The sequence below is a fragment of the Elgaria multicarinata genome, chromosome 5 (genome assembly GCF_023053635.1).
Source record: "Elgaria multicarinata webbii isolate HBS135686 ecotype San Diego chromosome 5, rElgMul1.1.pri, whole genome shotgun sequence".
Taxonomy (NCBI): domain Eukaryota; kingdom Metazoa; phylum Chordata; class Lepidosauria; order Squamata; family Anguidae; genus Elgaria; species Elgaria multicarinata.
Genome location: NC_086175.1, coordinates 100,772,369 through 100,789,732, shown reverse-complemented (window position 1 = coordinate 100,789,732; position 17,364 = coordinate 100,772,369). Strand labels below are relative to the sequence as shown.

Here is a 17,364-nt window from a genome sequence, read left to right as displayed (position 1 = left end):
TGTTTCTGCGCAGGCTTGTCATCAATAAGAAGTTTCCTTATATAACTACCAGGGCCACTCCTGGCACCCTGTGCTGGTCTTGATGCCCGCTGTCACTAGAGCTCAGTGAGGTAGGAGAGCACCCACCATAGGGCACTATTCTGAGGAGCCCCTCAAACCTGAACATGCCCCTATTTCTGTGTTTGGATTGAAAGATAGCCTTTCTCAGCATGTCTGATTTTTTATTTCTGATGCTGATTAATGTACAAAACCAGGCATTTTCAAAGTCTGGAAACATCCGTGTATTGTATTCTTGGTGGAGTCTGCACTTCCGAGTGCAGCAAAATGAGACTTCAGGCAGGGGAGCAGAACCACAGGGAACTCCAAGTGGAGCTGGATGGGATTCAGGCTAGAGTCAGGCATCGAAGAGCAAGAGATTGCGGTGTTGCACCAGCAAAGGTCTGGAGCCAAAAGAAGTTTCAAAGATGTTGCAGAGAGAGAAGAGATTCTAGGTACCCTCTCACTGAGATGCTTCAGGCACTGTCTCCAGTGAAGCTGGGTAGCCTTTGGTTCTGCTAAGGAGTTCTCAGAGAAGAGCAAAGCCATCTCCTCAGGCCACATCAGTGGTGGCTAGACAGGCTTCTGGGATTCTCATTATTATTATTATTATTATTATTATTATTATTATTATTATTATTTTATATAGCACCATCAATGTACATGGTGCTGTACAGAGTAAAACAGTAAATAGCAAGACCCTGCCGCATAGTGGTGTCTTCTGGGGGCAATTCCTGCATCCAGGTTCCCTACTCTTTAGTGTCCTCAGCCCTCCCCCTGATAGTAGAGGGGTCATGACACAAGGATGTACGGATTTACCCCTTGAAGTTGTGTGTGTCACTTTGAGATTAGTGCTGATTCATAAGTTACCAGTTGTGTTGTTCATAGTGTGGAATCAAAGCATGAAGGGCTTTTGAAATAGCAACTCCTGTCATGCCTCTCCATGTCCCAAGTCCTGTGGCCTTTGGGGAAGATTCAGAGCCAGTTCTGGGGAAGGCTGATTTAGAGCTTGCTCAAGCTTTGGAATGTAATGAGGGTGAGAGCCTGGTTTTGACAGCTTTCCCAGAGGGGAGCAGGTCATACTCCTTGCCAGCTGCAAGATTCTACCTTGGAAAGTCTACCTTTAACACAGGGTCTGGGAGCTTTTCTCTGGGAAACAACCAGGTCAGAGTAATGACTAGGAATGGAGAGTTTCAAACCTGCCTCCTTAAGAACAGAGACATCTAATGAGATCAGAAGAGATGCCCACTTAGGCGTAGTTCAAATTTACAAACAAAGTTTGTTGCAGGGATAGGTGGAATGGTGAAGAGCTCTAGGAGCCTGTGTTTGAAAACGGCTTCAGAGCCCAGACAGCTTCATGAATACAGTGTCCTTAGAACTAGAAAACTCTCTTGTTATATCTGAACCTTGATCTTCTGGCTTGCCTCATCAACACCCATGTTTGTGAGATCTTGTCTTGGATATTAGTCCTCAATTCTGAACTCTTGTAAGTCAAGAAACCAAGCCCTTTGAATCTGTCATTAGACTACATTGCTGGTCTTCAGAATCCTTCTTCCAGCTTCTGTTTGGATACTATCTTGAAACCTAAAGTTGGATTAACAATCCTGTCTCTACTCTTAATTGAACTAATTTATTGGGACTATAACTTCTGTGAAGTTTCCATGCCACAAACTCTAAAGGATTACTTCTGTTTCCATCTCACTGCCATAAATCTAGTTCATTGTTTATTTTAATTACCAAAAACCTGTGCTAAGTTGTTGGTGTTACAAGAGGACATAACATTCCCCCACCCACTCCAGGACTGCCATGACACAAGGTAGGAACTAATGTCAGCTCTCTATGAGTTTTCAAAGCTTTGAAGCATCTTCATTAGTGTGTGAATTGTTAAGGGGGTAACATATTCCTAAACTCCACTCTTCCCCCCCCCATCTCTCCTGCCGGGTCCACTCTTTCCCCTTTGGCCCCCATCACTCCCCCCCTGTGATTCCCTCGCCCCCAGCCTGATGGGCACAGCGCTCCTCACGAGTAAGCGAGCAGCCGGGAAAAGCCGTGGAAACTGCTAGACTTTCCGCAGCCCCATTCTCAGCCCGGGGCTGCGGAAAAACTGGCCCAAAAGTGGTGCCAGTTATCCCAGGCCAAGGGAGGGTTTAGCTCGGCCTGACCCTGGGATCCCCTGTGCTTCATCTGCATGCACAGCACCAGGCTAAACCCTCGTCTAGGAAGGCCCTAAAATACAATAGTTTTGATCAAGATTCAGCCATACTTAGAGTAGACCTGATAAAATCAGTGGGACTTGATTTCAGTGGAAAACTTCAAAGGCCTAGGAAATGGAAATCTTGAGGAATTCAGAGAAGACACCAGGTGAGTCTCTCTGGGGAGAGATTTCTGCAAATGGCTCACAACAGCAAAACGTTACGTCCTTTGTGTTGCTACACCCACCTTAATCCTCTGAGTGGTGACAACTCCAGGGACACAAATGTTTTACCCAAGATTTTGGTTTCTTTGGAATGAGGCCACTGAAGGCTTATGGGTGTCTTGTGGTATATGGTTTATTTCTACATATTTACAGGTTGAGCATTGGTGGAGGATTCACAGCTTCATACAGACTGAGAGCTTTATCACACCAGCGTTATAGTGTGCAATCACTGTGAATTGCATGCAAAGGACTCAGATGTTTTCCACCTTATAATCTGCTTTGATTGTGAAGTACTCCCAAGCATCCTGCCTTAATTGTACAATAAGGCAAAAAGATTTGCCATATTTAGCCCCTACTTTTTGAGTGTATCTTTCGAGCCGCCGCTGGGGCTCAGGAGCAGGATTTTAAAGAAATGCTTACATCTGTGTAAGCTTTAAAGATAAAGACACCAAAATTGGCAGAGATATTAGGGAGAGCTTTAAGCATACCAAATTTGAATTGAATTGCATCATCCATTGATTTTTTAATTATTTTTTACATTTCCCCCCTTAAACTTACTTCCTGGTATGCAAAGGATCGCTGTCGCCCAGTAGCAAAAACAACAACAACCGTGAAAGCTTAGCGCTACGGGGATAATCTGAGGAAAGCAGGTACGTGGGATGAAGCTTTGAGTTCACACATCACATTCAGACTTTTGCTTAACAATAGATTAGCCTGACCTGTCCAGCAGGTTTGACCAATTTTAATCATTTAACCCTTTCCTTGTCACAATAACAGAATCACAGGGTTGGAAGGGGCCTCCAGGAGATCATCCAGACAAATCTCAAATCACATTTCCTAATAAATTATGGAAATAGCAGAAGTGATCACGGAGGAGGGAAATCCAATTTTAACGTGGACATATTGTATGCACCATATGCTATTAGCTACAACTGAAATGACCAACTGAACAGGCTTCTTACAATACATTTAAATAAAGAAAATAATTAAGATTAAATAATAATAATAATAATAAATTTATTTCTTACCCGCCTCTCCATTTTGATTTAAGTGGGGAACAACAATAAACAATACATAAAACTGAATTAAAACATAATATACATTGTTAAAAACATCCTAAAAAACATCCTAAAACATTCTAAAAACATCTTAATGCAGCACTAAATAACCATAATTCAGTCAGCTCTGCTTTAATGGATGAATGAATTCCAAACTATTTTGACTCAGAAACAATATTTCTAATGAACCATATGAGCAGGAGCTACGGATGGTTTTGGCATGTTGCAGTTTAGAAGATTGTGGCTGCAGATCTGGATGTCTTTCGTTTTCGTTTTCTAGTCTTTGCATCTCTGAGGCGAATGATCTTCTTCACCCATGGAAGATCAGGACGCACACAGACCTTTGCACCCTTTCTGAGCATCAGTCTATGAGAGAATCAAAGAGAAGTCATTGTGCTTATTGTTTTTAACTCAAAGACATGATGTGGTTCATATTCCTGCTTGAAATGTGAAACGTGTTAAGTCAAAGTCTTATACCAGTCTTCTTGAGCAGTTCCTCTCTTACTTTTGTTTTTTGTTTTGTTTTTGTTTTCTAAAGTTTTTCTTTTTATAGACTAAGGCTACAACCTCAGAGGTATCAAAGATATCTCACTGGGAATACAACCAGCTTCTGCCTCCCATTCTGGCCTGCAATACTAACAGTGGATTACATTGCAGGGGCCTCTCAGCATTCTTCAACTTGCAATAGGGGTATAATGGTGAATTACACTGCAGGGTTGTTATATACTACTCTACTTCAGATGACAAGCTAAGCCATGGTGGTTAAGCATTTTGAACTAAACATTATGGCTTAGTGTGCCATGTTAACCATGACTTAGCATGCCTGTATGAACCATTCCTAACCATGGTGGCTACATAACCACAGTTTAAACCTGCTCACTAACCCTTTGCTGCAAAAGAGTTAGAGGCCTAACCATAGTGTGTCATCTGAACAGGCCCTCTCTCATCCAAGCCTCAGGCAAAGTTGGAAAAATAGTAATGGATAGCACTGTGGGGTTGTTTTATGCCACTCTTTCAGCTCCAGCCCAACCTACAATAGGGGTTCAATACCTCTAGACAACACTTCAGCTTTCTTGTGAACTGATCTGCTGGATCTACAGTATTCAGTGTGAACTACATAGACTGGATCTGGTAAGCCACTCTTTCCCAGTCACAACCACTTCCAACCTTCAATAAGGGGACAATTACTTGCCTTTCCTTTGGAATTTGCATTGGCCAATTTATTTTTAAGTTGTTTACACTAAATAAGAATGGAGTTAGAAAGAATAGAAACTCTTCCTTTGCTACTACATTTGGGGGCTGGGGCTGGGAGGACTGAGGGTGGGGACAGGTGCCCAGCCCTAATTGCATTAAAGTCTGACATAACTCTAATGATTTCTATAAGCAGCTCTCACTTCCACACCAGGAGATATTTAAAAATAGCTTCTCCGTGTGAACCAGAAAATGACTTCTCCAGTCAATGGGAGGGTTCTTTTTACCGTGTGTGTGTGTGTGTGTGTGTGTGTGTGTGTGTGTGTGTGTGTTCCTTCTCCTTTTTTCAGTGACTCCATTCCACTCTTTCTCCCACCTGGTTTTCCATGTCTTTCCTCTCAATAGTCAGTCAGCACATACAGTCCTCAGTGGGCTGTTTTGAGACTTCCCCCCTTTCAAGTGTTTCCCCCCCCCCTAAAGAGTTTTTGTACATCTGCAAACCTCAGGGTTTCCCCAAGAATACTTTTGTGCATGGTTACTACTCTTTGTGGTATGCAGGTGATGGCACTCAGGGTAATTGGAATTAGAATACAGGAGATGATGATGATGATGATGATGATGATGGCAATAATAGTATCATGGACTAAATGGACCTTTATTCTGAACCAGCACAGCTCTTCTTATGTTCTTATTAGGGATGGGTGATTCTGTGATGTTTGCTTTTCCTCAGCTCATTGGTGTTCCACAATTACATTTGTTTCCACTCATTTTGAATATTGTTTTTAAAAGTCTGCACAAATGAATTTTCTCCTAATTTAGGCATTTTTGTGAGTATGTTTTTAAATGGATTCATTTCCCACAAATGTGTATAGCAATTTTGTGTGCACTTTTTCCTAATACCCTTTTTGCAGTTTATGGGAAAGTGCCAGTATTCGAATCCAGGTTTGTTCAGTTGTGTGCAGAAATTCAAGGGACACAAATTAGCTAAATTCACATCGAATTGCAAACTGAATGAAATTCTCACCTTCCTTTGTTCTTATACTAAGACCTTGAATACACTATAAATATGTAGTGCATTTAAAATGCATATTATGGAGACTACAAGTCCCATGATGCTTAGCCATCACAGAGGCATGGCATAAGCATATTCCTGCATCACACATACCTACACCTGCCCAGGGCAGTTCTATTAACACCTATGATCACATATCTATTAACCCATTATTTTTCCTAACTGAATGAACTATTTGTTTTTCTGGGCTTCAAGTTTTACTCTTGAAGATTAGACAAGATACTCACATCACAGCTTCTAATGGGCTGTTTTCTAGCCGTTCATAACCAATTACGCTCTTGTATTTTATTTCTTCTGATTGAAAATCATCACAGGTACTTTGTGCAATAGTTTGAACCCCAACGGCTCCTAAAAAAGAGATATAAAATAAGATCCATGAACACAAAACTAAGACATGTGTTCCCTCTTAAAGGGAATTTGTTATTGTTGAATTAGAACTCCAATTCTTGCATTTCTGCTGCAGGAATGTGACATTTCCCAGCTCTCAATCTATCTCAGGGGCTTGTGTGCATAGGAACAGACATCCCTAACTGTATGAGGAACACCTGTATATGTGTAAACCACGTGCTCATGTTCCTTTTCTGGTCCAGCTGTGCATGTATAGCACTGTCAGAAAACTGGCAATAGCACTGATCAGGTCTTTGATAGTGGCAAGATTTAAGCCCTATTCAGGCATTATGCGTGATGCCTGAATAGGGCACAGGAACACATATAAGAGGGACAAGGCCATGCATGTCATCCCTGCCCCCATTGTCCACCCTTATAAAATGGGGTCCCAGTGGAATGGAGCCTTCTACTTATGATCCAGTGAATGCAAGTAGAAGCCCCTTCAGAACTCCCCACTTGGGGAAGTTGAGGACACAGAGAACGGGGACGGTGCATGTGAAGATATTGTGGGGTTTGCCCAGGGTGCATGGCTTTGTGCCTCTTACACATGTTCTTGTATGCTATTCAAGCATAACAGCTGAATAGTACTTTAGGTGTTCTTGATCCCCTTTCCTGATTTTCTCTCCCCTTCCTCCCAGCTGCATGAAACTTCATTACAGTAAAGCGGCTTCCCCCATGCCTTGAGGTTACATCTGAATGACACCTCAAAGGTCTAGTCTGCATCATGTGTACACACTAACTAAACCTCAAAATGCTCTTCAAAAATCCATGGCAGGAACACTTTACTTATTTGTTTTATTGTTAAAGTGCTTATAGCAGTCATTCGTTGCATTTCTCCACCAATTAGGGTCTCACGGTGATGTACCAATAATTTAGCTCTTTGCAGAGCTATTCTTCCTCTCCAAACTGCCAGTGCATATCTCTTTGTTTTTAAGTGGCAAACACGGGGGGGGGGGGGGGCTAAGCCCCAGAGAAAGATCCCACATCTTCAGATAGGAAAAGAAAATCTTACTGCACTATGCAGTATCCATATTGACCTTGGATCGGAGCTTGGAGCTAATGCAAGCATAATACTAAAGATTAAAGCAAACAAACAAACAGCCTTTTTAACTACTGGAAAATCTCTAAGGCATATGTATGTGTGTATATATATATATTCTCCAATAAAACATTCTATGATAATTTGCCCTGGAGGTGTTTCACAAAATCAAAGTCAACATATTTGAGGGTTTGTTTGTTTTTTAAAGAAGAAATACTTTTCACATCAACAGCAAATACCATTGTCAGAGACAACCAGAGGAAAATATTGGTTTTGGAATCCCCTCTGCATTATTATACCCTCCTTCGAAGTTCGCCATTTGTAAAATGGGAACGATAAACGTTTCACTCACAGAGTTATGAGGATCAAAATGATCCCCTTACCCAATCCAGTGATGCTCTCCTGTGTACTGTAAAGATGCACTATGCACAAAGAAAGCTCTTCCTTACATGGAGCACTCCATAAGGTACCCTGATAAAGCTCCATCACACCGGGGGTTAACAAGCTCCCTACCTTCGCTTCTCCGCCTGTGTTTTCATTCCTCAGTTACTTCCTCTTTCAAAAGAGGAAGTACACAACAAGCATGAGACCCATTGAGTCCACTGTTCTAATGGTGCTGCTTCTCCTGCACACAGCAGGAGAGAGCAGCATTTCCAAGTTTTAAAAAAACCCATTGCACTTAATGAGAGTTTTTTGTTGTTGTTGTTGTTGTTGTGCAAGCAAGGCCAGAAAGGGCGGAAGGGGCACGGGAGGCAGACGACGTCATGTGAGGGACCTGAGCAAACTCTGTGAGCGCCCAGTAACAAGCGTGCAATAAAACGCTCGTCGGATGGAGCTTATAGACTGGAGACACCTTGCGCTGTCATCTGCATGCAAAAAACCCCACACACTTGGGCTCCTCCTGCACAGGGCCAGCCCTGCTATGTGGCAGGATGAAGCAGTCTGATTTCAAACAGCACTAGGCTGCCATGCACCCTGCTGCATGGACGGTCCCCTATTTGAAGGACTAACCAGTCCCAAGATCAGCTTAAAGATATGGAACCCTAAGAAGGCAGAGCCAAAAGGAGCCCTGAAGCGGTTTGTCAACTGTTGGCACTTGGACAGCAAACTGTAGGGCATCTGGTCAGTCTGCCCCACTAGCGTGTGATTTTGTGCAAATCACTGTCCTCTTTGGCCTCTATTTTTAATGCACTTGGGAGGGATGCATAAATAGCCATAGTGGGGAGGGGGAATGGCCACTCTAGGCAGTACTGTTGCTGGGAGCGGGGAGAGAATGCAGGAATTGGCATGGTTAAAGTGCTGTCCAATAGAGGCTGGTGGCTCTCATTTTGGTGGGGCTATGAATCCATCCTGGGTTTCAGTAAGAACCATCCAGAACTCTGAAGGAGCTATCTTATTTTTAGGTTCAGCACCTTGGATAGCTCATTTAGAGTTCTGGGTGGTTCTGACTGAAACCCAGAATGGATTCACAGCCCCACCAAAATCAGAACCACCAGCCTCCACTGATATAGATAATAATCTCAACAACAATTTGTATAATAAGAGGATCTTTTTACAGGATCAAATCTTCTTAAGATATTTGAATGCTTTAGCAGTGCAACAGAATCACAAGATAGTTTAGTTTCCCCCACCCCACATACTCTACAATCAGCCTTAAAAGAAGCTTTTGCAGTTATAATAACTGTTGTTAGAACCTGGATGCAGAATAAAACAGATCAGGGATCTGGAGAGAAATTCAGATCCCAACGGAAGCCTATTTTGTCACTAGGGATAGCAATTCAGCTACTACTGTTGAATTGAAAAACAACAACACCATACCTCTGACAATGCACACCTTGAAGTTCTCAAGAAAGGAAATGGCCAGGATGGCTGCCACATAGAGTTTCATGGTTGATCCTTTCCTTGGAGTGACGGGAGTAGAAGTAATTGAGGGCTCCCTTCACTAGCGTTTTTATAGCCCACTGGATACTTCCTGAGCCAAGGGTGTAATGGGAAGGGTGACAGGCAGAAATTTCACAGGGTAAAATGAGGGAGGGAAATTCTATCTCTTCTGTGCTAGCCCCACATCGACCGCTTTTTCCTGCCACAACATGGTCACTTTTTAAACACTTCACAAGTTGATGTTATTTTAGGCACAAAACTAAGTATGTGTTACAACTCATCTATGAGTATGTGCAGTCATGACACATCATGTACCAATCAGAGAGAAAATGCAGGACTCTGAAAACCAGATCACATCAATGGGGGATCCAAGGAGACCCCAACAGAGGATCCAAGGAGATAAAGCCCCTCAGTCCCCCTTTTCCAAGGCAAAATGTACTATTATTAAAGCAGCACTGAGAGTAGGGATAGACGAATCTGTCAATTTCAGTTTCTCTTAGTTTTTCATCCTTCCAGTCTTCATTTCATTTCCCCCTGAATGTTCACAATACTCCCATCGCATGCAAATTTGTATGCATTTCTTTCTGCCTTTCTCCTAATACATGCATTTTTGTCGTTTTACCTAATATACACATTTTCAAACCATTACATTTTAATGTAATTTCCCCTAATATATGCATTTTGTGTATTATTATTATTATTATTATTATTATTATTATTATTATTATTATATTTAAAGACTTTTTGCAAAAAAAATGGCACTCAAGGTGGCTAACAAAATCCAGATTAAAAACAAAATCTTAATTTAAAAAATAGCATAAATACAAATATACTAAAAGCACAATTAAAAATACAACAATAAAAAAATGAAAAGCACCCAACCAATTAATAAAAACCCTTCCACAATTAACCATCTTACATGGCAAAGCCCAAGCTGAATAAAAATGATTTGGCCTGCTGATGGAAGGACAACAAAGAGCGCACAAACTTAGCCTTCCTTAACTGGGACATCCAGAGCCTGGGGGCAACCACTGAGAAGGCCCTCTCTTCTGTTCCCATCAATCATGCCTTTGATGGTGGCAGTAACGCAAGAAGGGCCTTCCAAACATCTTAAAACCAGGCAGGTTTATATAGACGAAAGCGGCCTGGTTCCAAGCTACGTAGAGTTTTATAGTATTTACTGCTGCCAGTTGGATGAAATTGCACAATGTGTCATACAGGAAGATGGCAGCTGCCATCAAGGGAGAACCTCAACCACACAAAAGTCCCACTAACAGAAAGAGTAGGATATAATTTCTGCAGCCTAAGAGTGTAACTCCAGGCAATTTAGTGTCAGACTCCTGAGCAGCATAGACTAGGAGAAAAGATGAAGCCTGTCCCTCTCATGTCTGCTATGACATCTGCTCCTGCCTTCATGACATCAGCTGGAAGTGAAAAATGTCAACCAGGTATATGTGAAGTGTTAGAATTTGTTTGTCCTGTGCATGTGGCTTTAAAATATGGCTTGCAAAAAACAGATTTTGCCAATTGCCAGGGCAAGAGATTATCTTGTAACCTCTGCTGGGATGGACCGTCTCTGAGGGTTGATGAATCTAGATGGATTTCTGAGGTCTCCTGGGGATTTTCCTGCAGGCTTAGCTGGTGGTCATGCTGAGTTCCTGATCAACGCTTGGAATGAAGTGATAACCCAGGATATGGATATGATGAGTCCAAAAAGCCCTCAACCTAGTCATAGAACCTTGTCAGGTCCTTGGTATTTTTAGAATGTTTGCTGCTATTGCAGTTATTTATTTATTTATTTATTTATTTATTTATTTATTTATTACATGTCTATACCACCCAATAGCCAAAGCCACAACAGAAAAGGTCCTCTTCTTAACAGCTACCCACTTCACTTCCTTTAGCAGGGGCTCCCAGACATGGACTGCTGAAGATGAACTTAGGGTCTGGGAGGGGGAATGTGGGAAGAGATTATCTTTCAGCTAACCTAGGTCCAAGCTGTTTAGGGCTTTGTATGTTAATACCAGCATTTTAAATTGGGCCCAGAAATGGACTGGCAGCCTGTACAGATGAAAAAGTGCAGCATCCTATCTTCGTGTTGGCCAGGCCCGGTTAACAATCTCACTGCCTTGTTTTGGAGTGCCTTGTTTTGGACTAACTGGAGATGTGCTATGCCACCCACATGAGGATCTTCACTTCCCTGCCACAGGGGGAGGGGGGAGACACATCTTCTGTGCTGAGCAAGGCAACTCTAATGGGTGCTGCATTGGGGACCCATCATTTAAGATTTATATCCTACCAGGTCTGTTTGGTGTTAAATATGTAACTTTTATTCAAGATGAATACTAAATCCTTCAGAACAAGTCAGTAGCTGACTTCTACTGTTACTTTCTACTGTTAGTTTTTCCCTACCCTGTGCCTGCTTACCCTTCCCTGTACCTGTTTGCATTCTCTTCCCCTCCTTATTGTTTTACTATGATTTTATTAGATTGTAAGCCTATGCGGCAGGGTCTTGCTATTTACTGTTTTACTCTGTACAGCACCATGTACATTGATGGTGCTATATAAATAAATAAATAAATAATAATAATAATAATAATAATAATAATAATAGAACTTTTAAAGTAGTCTTCCCCACACCAATGCCCTCCAGCTGTGCTGGACTACAAGTCCCAGCCGCCCCAGCCAGCCATGGATTCTGGGCATTGTTATCCAACATGTTTGGAGAGCATCAGGTTGCTGAAGGTTGCTTTTAAGAAACGGGAGGGGTATTGGAGAGAAGGAGTCGCATGTACATTGCGAAGTGGGTCTGGGCGAGGATTTTCAATGGATTGTTTCCTTTGTTACGTTACAGTTTCCTGGTGGACCTTTTCGAGTTTGAAACAGCTTGGTTAACTTTCAAGGAAGCCTTTATTGCAGCGCTGTGGGATCCACTTCCCCTGTTTCCACAGCATGTCAGCATAGCTCTCTTTGTTTTTTCCAGTGAAGACCCATGAACCCCCACTCTTTCATGCACCCGTCATCCTTTGTATTCACCAAGATGATGCGTGCATTTTTAACAATGTAGTGGGGCAGGTTTCCTTAATAGGAACCTCAGGCAGGTTGAGCAGACGCCTGAGGGCAGGAAAGTATTTGCCCAAGGCCATCATAAGACTAACAAAGGCAGGGATATACCACTAACCCACCAGAACTTTACAAATTAAGCTGCTCTTTGCAGCTAACCTCCCTCTGCAGTGTGTTACAAACAGAGCTGCAGCACATTTCTAACCACACCGCAGCATGATGTGTCTACCCTGTCCCCACACTTGCTACTACGCCCTGGGCAATTACATAGGTGTTAAGCCAAAAGCTAAGCAACTGTTTCTCATTGTGGTGTAACCTAACATGTTAACACATTGGCTTTTCGAGAGAGGAGGAGGTGGGGGAGGAGGAGGAAATGCTTTCCTTTCAGTGGGTTTGTTCCATTCCTGGAGACATTTACCCTGCAAAAGTGTATGTGGAGTGGAGAGGAGTGGGGGTGGAGTCTCCACATCAAAGGAAACATTGTGGCCATTGTATGGAGATTTGCTCCCCCACTGTGGTTAGCACACATCTACTGTCCCCAAAGGTTGCATTCCCTTTGCTCTCCAATGAACACTTCTGAGGCTCATCGTTCAGCTGACTTGCCAGGCATCATGAGCAAAGCATGACTAGGATGGCACGAGACTTTGTTTGGGGCTTGAAGCCCTGCAAAACTTGGCAGCTTGCCCTTCCTCCCACCCCATACACCAGTCTGTGGACTCTCCCAAATTGTCACTGTGGTGACTGGATCAGACCAAAGGCCTAATTAATCCAGAGTGCTGTTCCTCCCGGTAGCCAATCAGATGTTTATGGGAAGCCCACCACCAGCAGGACATGAGTGCAATAGCTCCCTCCTGCTTGTGTTCGGCAGTATTCACGAGAACACTGCCTGAGAGGTAGCATGTAGCCACCAGTCTGCTATGCTGTGGTACCTTCTGAACAGGGTCTTAGTGGAGCCAGGGATGGTAGGGTTGAAGCACTGGGACTTTTTTATTACCAGGGATGATGATGTGATTTGCCAATTGCCCCAGGTGTTCCTGATCACTTAGCTGCAGTCTTCACAGTAGCTGGAGGGAGATGTATTTTCCCTCCAGACATGTATTGTGAGCCATCCCTGCTGCAATGCACAGTATTTTGAGGAGGCTTTGTTTTGCCTATGTTTTTTTCTTCTGAATACACGCACAAGTCTGGCCCTACCATTCAGCAGATGCTGGGAGGTGGCAGCATGGTACTTGAGGAGTGAACTTTGGGCCATGCAGTCTGCCCTGTGCCCCCTAAGCGAGCCTGCTGCCTTCAGGTGTGGTGGAGGATGCTGTCCCAGTGCCAGTGTTGAAGAAGGGTTCATCTGCCTGTCAAGGTAGCTTTTGTACGTGGAACAGGAAAGGGCGCCATCTTGCCCTTTGCCTCAGGCAGCAAAATTTTATTTCTTTATTTATTGTGTTTCTATACCACCCAATAGCCAAATTTATTTTTATTTATTTTATTTTATTACAAAGAAATTAGCCAAAGCTATCTGTCTTCAGCTGGTCTGGACACATATACACACAAAATGGCATACACTCGCACGTGCTCATTTTATATCTTGTATAACTTGGCTTTTTATTTTTATTAGGTATTGAGCTCCTACTTAGGCTGTTTTTACCATAGATGTTCAATGAACATATCACTTATAAACTAAGATGTATAATTAGTGAATTCCCTTGTTTCTTAAGTATTTTGATTTATTACTATATTTCTTCTTCTTCTTCTTCTTCTTCTTCTTCTTCTTCTTCTTCTTCTTCTTCTTCTTCTTCTTCTTCTTCTTCTTGTTACCTTTATTTTGTTAACTTTATTTCTAAATAAAGTAACATTTCAGGATAAGAGGAAAAGAAAAGGGAGTCAATATATTCCAGCAGCTATTAAAGTTTTCATTGTTAAAACAAGAAAGAAAGAAAGGAAGGAAGGAAGGAAGGGAAGGAAAAGAGAGAGAGAGAGAAAGAAAGGAAGGAAGGAAGGAAGGAAGGAAGGAAGGAAGGAAAAGAGAGAGAGAAAGAAAGAAAGAAAGGAAGGAAAGAAGGAAGGAAGGAAGGAAGGAAGGAAGGAAGGAAAAGAGAGAGAGAGAATGGGCAATTCAGACCCATTTCATTGGCAATGAAAACAGCTAGAATTGCATTTCAGACTCTCTTTTGGGGGTGTCATGCTGCGCACCCACACTTCAAAATTTAGTACTATTCCACTGATTCTCAAAAAGATCAAATAAGCAAGACCATCAATAAACACTATGCTACATTCATCAGAAAAGCAAGCGAGGCTGCTTCATTAACGAAACACGTCTAGTGAAACCATCTGGAGCTGGCTGAAGAAAGAATTGTAGCTTGGCAGGTCTTTCTTCCCCTCACAGTTCCGGGTACATGCACACCTCCCCTTGTCCATATTTCCTATCACAAAGATGCGAGGAACAATTGGGCCATGATCAATCCGGTTCAGTCCATCTGTGCCAGTCAGAGGACGTGCTTCGGCAGAAAGCCAACCAGCCAAACTGGTCTATTCAGATTTTCTCTATAGCTAGGCTATTGTTTCTGAATTCACACTTTGGCACCATGGCTGGTTATTACAGTTTTAATGAAACTAAATCCACCCTCTTCTTTGTGTGGGGCTGAAGCACTAGTCTGCATCCCACTCTGTACGCCCAGTAAGAACGCACATGGGGCTTGTCTATATGCTGTATATACTCTGTCATGGCTGCGTGGTTGTGCTCTGTTGTTTATATGAGGCAGCCACCAATTTGCAGCCACACAATGTTATTCTCCACAAAACTGCACATTTTTATGTCCTGTTTTACTGCAGGTTTTTACTTTGCTCTGATGTCACCATGGTTGTTTGTGTGTGTGTGTCAGTGTGGCTTCAGTTTGGGTTAAGAGAGTGAGTATAGTTCTGGAGAGGATCCCAGTGCAGGGTAGGCGCGGGAATACAGGGCAGGTGGCAGGCCCCAGGTGAGTGTTTAGTAATGGTCACCATGGCAACATTAAAATAACCAAACAGTGTCCCGTTTTACTGTGAGTTTTTACTTTGGTCTGATGTCGCCATGGTTGTTTGTGCATGTGTCAGTTGGTGGCTTCAGTTATTTTTTTATTTTTATATTCTAGTAGTTTTAATGTTGTGAGAAAACAACAACAACAAAACGCTTTGGGAGGTTTTCAGTCACTTGGTATTTGCTGCACATTATGGCCATTTTACAATGGTGCTGTGCATTTTCCTGGCTGGATTGCCCGTGCTCACCCCTGCCTTGTAATGCTATCGTTGTCATTTCGCAGCAGCTATGCTTTGGGATTTGGGGGGAATCGCTAGACATCCCCCATGGTCTTTACATCTTAAGAAGGATGCCTAGGCTTGCCATTTTTGAAATTCGTTGCCTCTGTGACTTACATCAAGTAATTCTTTGGAGATTAGCAGGTGATAATGGTGATCTCCCCATGCCTTGAAAAGCTTCACCCGCCAATTTCTACAGCTCAAATTGTGTTTAAGGGATGGATGGGGAAGTTCTGGCTCATGGTCCAAATGTGGACCTCCAGGTCTCTGAATTCAACTCTCCAGATTCCCCCTAGGCCATGTCCCATCTGTCCTGGCCAGGCTCCCTCACCAGCCCAGTCTCAGTTATTGATACTATTGATTCCATCCTGTTCTGACCCCAACTACAAAGCCAATGGAGGGAAACTGGCCCAAGTTGGGGGAGAGATCATCCCTGGGTGCAAATATCTTTGCTTTTGGTTGCATATTGAAGAAAGTTAAGAGTCATTTTCAACTCTGTTCACTTTTGGATTTAGTTCAACCCACTTTTGGCACTGTCCACACCCTCTCCTGGAATGAGGGCAAACTATACCACAGTTTTAGGCAGGGATGAGGAAGCATCTTCGCCGTTGGGGCTAGATTGACTCTGGGATACTCTATTGTGGCTGGATGACATCAAAGTTCTCCTCTATCTAAAGGACTACCCCTTCCCCCAAGATACCCTCACCCCAAAAAAAACATTGTTTCCCAATCTCAGCTCTAAAGAAAGGCAGCCCTTGCTGTAGCATCACACTGGGGGAACCCTGGCTGGGGCTGGAGGATCTGGGTGATGTTGGTGGGAAGGGGCAGGGCCTGGAAGAAAAACTACTGGGCTGGATGGACCAGCTACAACCCCACCACCACCACCAGATCAGATGCAACCTATTGTTCAGAGGTTCCCCATCACCACCTTAAGTCATAAGGGCAGTTCTTTACCTTGCCATTGTATTTGTACATTCTTTCCATAGCTCTTAGTGAAAACAAAAACATGAGATAGAAAATCTTTTTCTAGTTCTCATTTGGTGTGCCAAATCATCCCTGGCAATCTTATTTCACATAGGCTGATTCTCTAGTGTTTTGTTTTGTTTTTTAATGTCATATTTTCTTATCTGAATCTCCCTCTTATATAAAGCTCTAGTGTGGTTTCTGTTTTCCAAGAACAGACAGAGACAGCTGCTTCAGAGCTGACAGTGCATTGCTTATCTGCTCTGCCTGTCAGCAATTATATAAAAGTACAGTCCCTGGTAAAATTGCTGAACTATACCTGGGACTCTGTTACCATACAGCCTCATGAGTCTTTATAAGGACAACCCAAGAAAAGGGCAACAAGTGTTTGAGATTCCCATATCCAAGGAAATGTCCTTTGTTGTTATGTCACTAATCCAGCCAATAATCCTGCGTGACTGAGAAGGAACAACTTTTCTTACAGCCAACTTGTGAGCTGCTTGGCTGAGCAAAGAACCAGAATGTGGTCCTTCAGCAAGTCTGTTATCAGCATCTGGCAGCACTGGGTGGCTGACAATGGCCACTGTCAATGCCTGCTTTGGGCCTCCCTTGAAAACATTTTCTGACCTGGCCCTCCGAACAACATCAGGATCTAGCCAGGACAGGCTGGTGCCTCCGATGTCAGTGGGGCAATGTCAAGGTGCAAAGCAGTTTCAGAGTTCTGACCGGTTCTGACTGAAACTCAGAGCAGATTCACCACCCCACTGACATCAGTGCCACCAGCTTTGACTGGAACGAGCCACCCTTTTAATTTTTCATAATGCCCTTGAGCTAGCATTGTGGGTAACTGAAAGGGTGGCCAGACCCAACTGCAAAGCACTGCTGAGAATGCTGGTGCCCCTGTCATGGAAGTGCCTCCCTCGGGGCCCACTAACAGAGGAGGTGGCCTGCTTGAGAACAGTTTGCACAGGGG

The 17,364-nt window shown here is 43.1% G+C and overlaps 1 protein-coding gene across 1 annotated transcript; it reads right to left on the bottom strand.

The window, feature by feature from the left end:
- Window positions 1-3,740: 3,740 nt before the first annotated feature.
- Window positions 3,741-9,087, bottom strand: LOC134399633 (lymphotactin-like). The gene is made up of 3 exons (XM_063127717.1): window positions 9,018-9,087; window positions 6,001-6,121; window positions 3,741-3,876 (listed from the first exon to the last, which is right to left on the bottom strand). Exons 1-3 carry the CDS (start codon window positions 9,085-9,087, stop codon window positions 3,741-3,743), a joined length of 327 nt encoding a protein of 108 aa, XP_062983787.1.
- Between the last annotated feature and the right edge of the window lie 8,277 nt (window positions 9,088-17,364).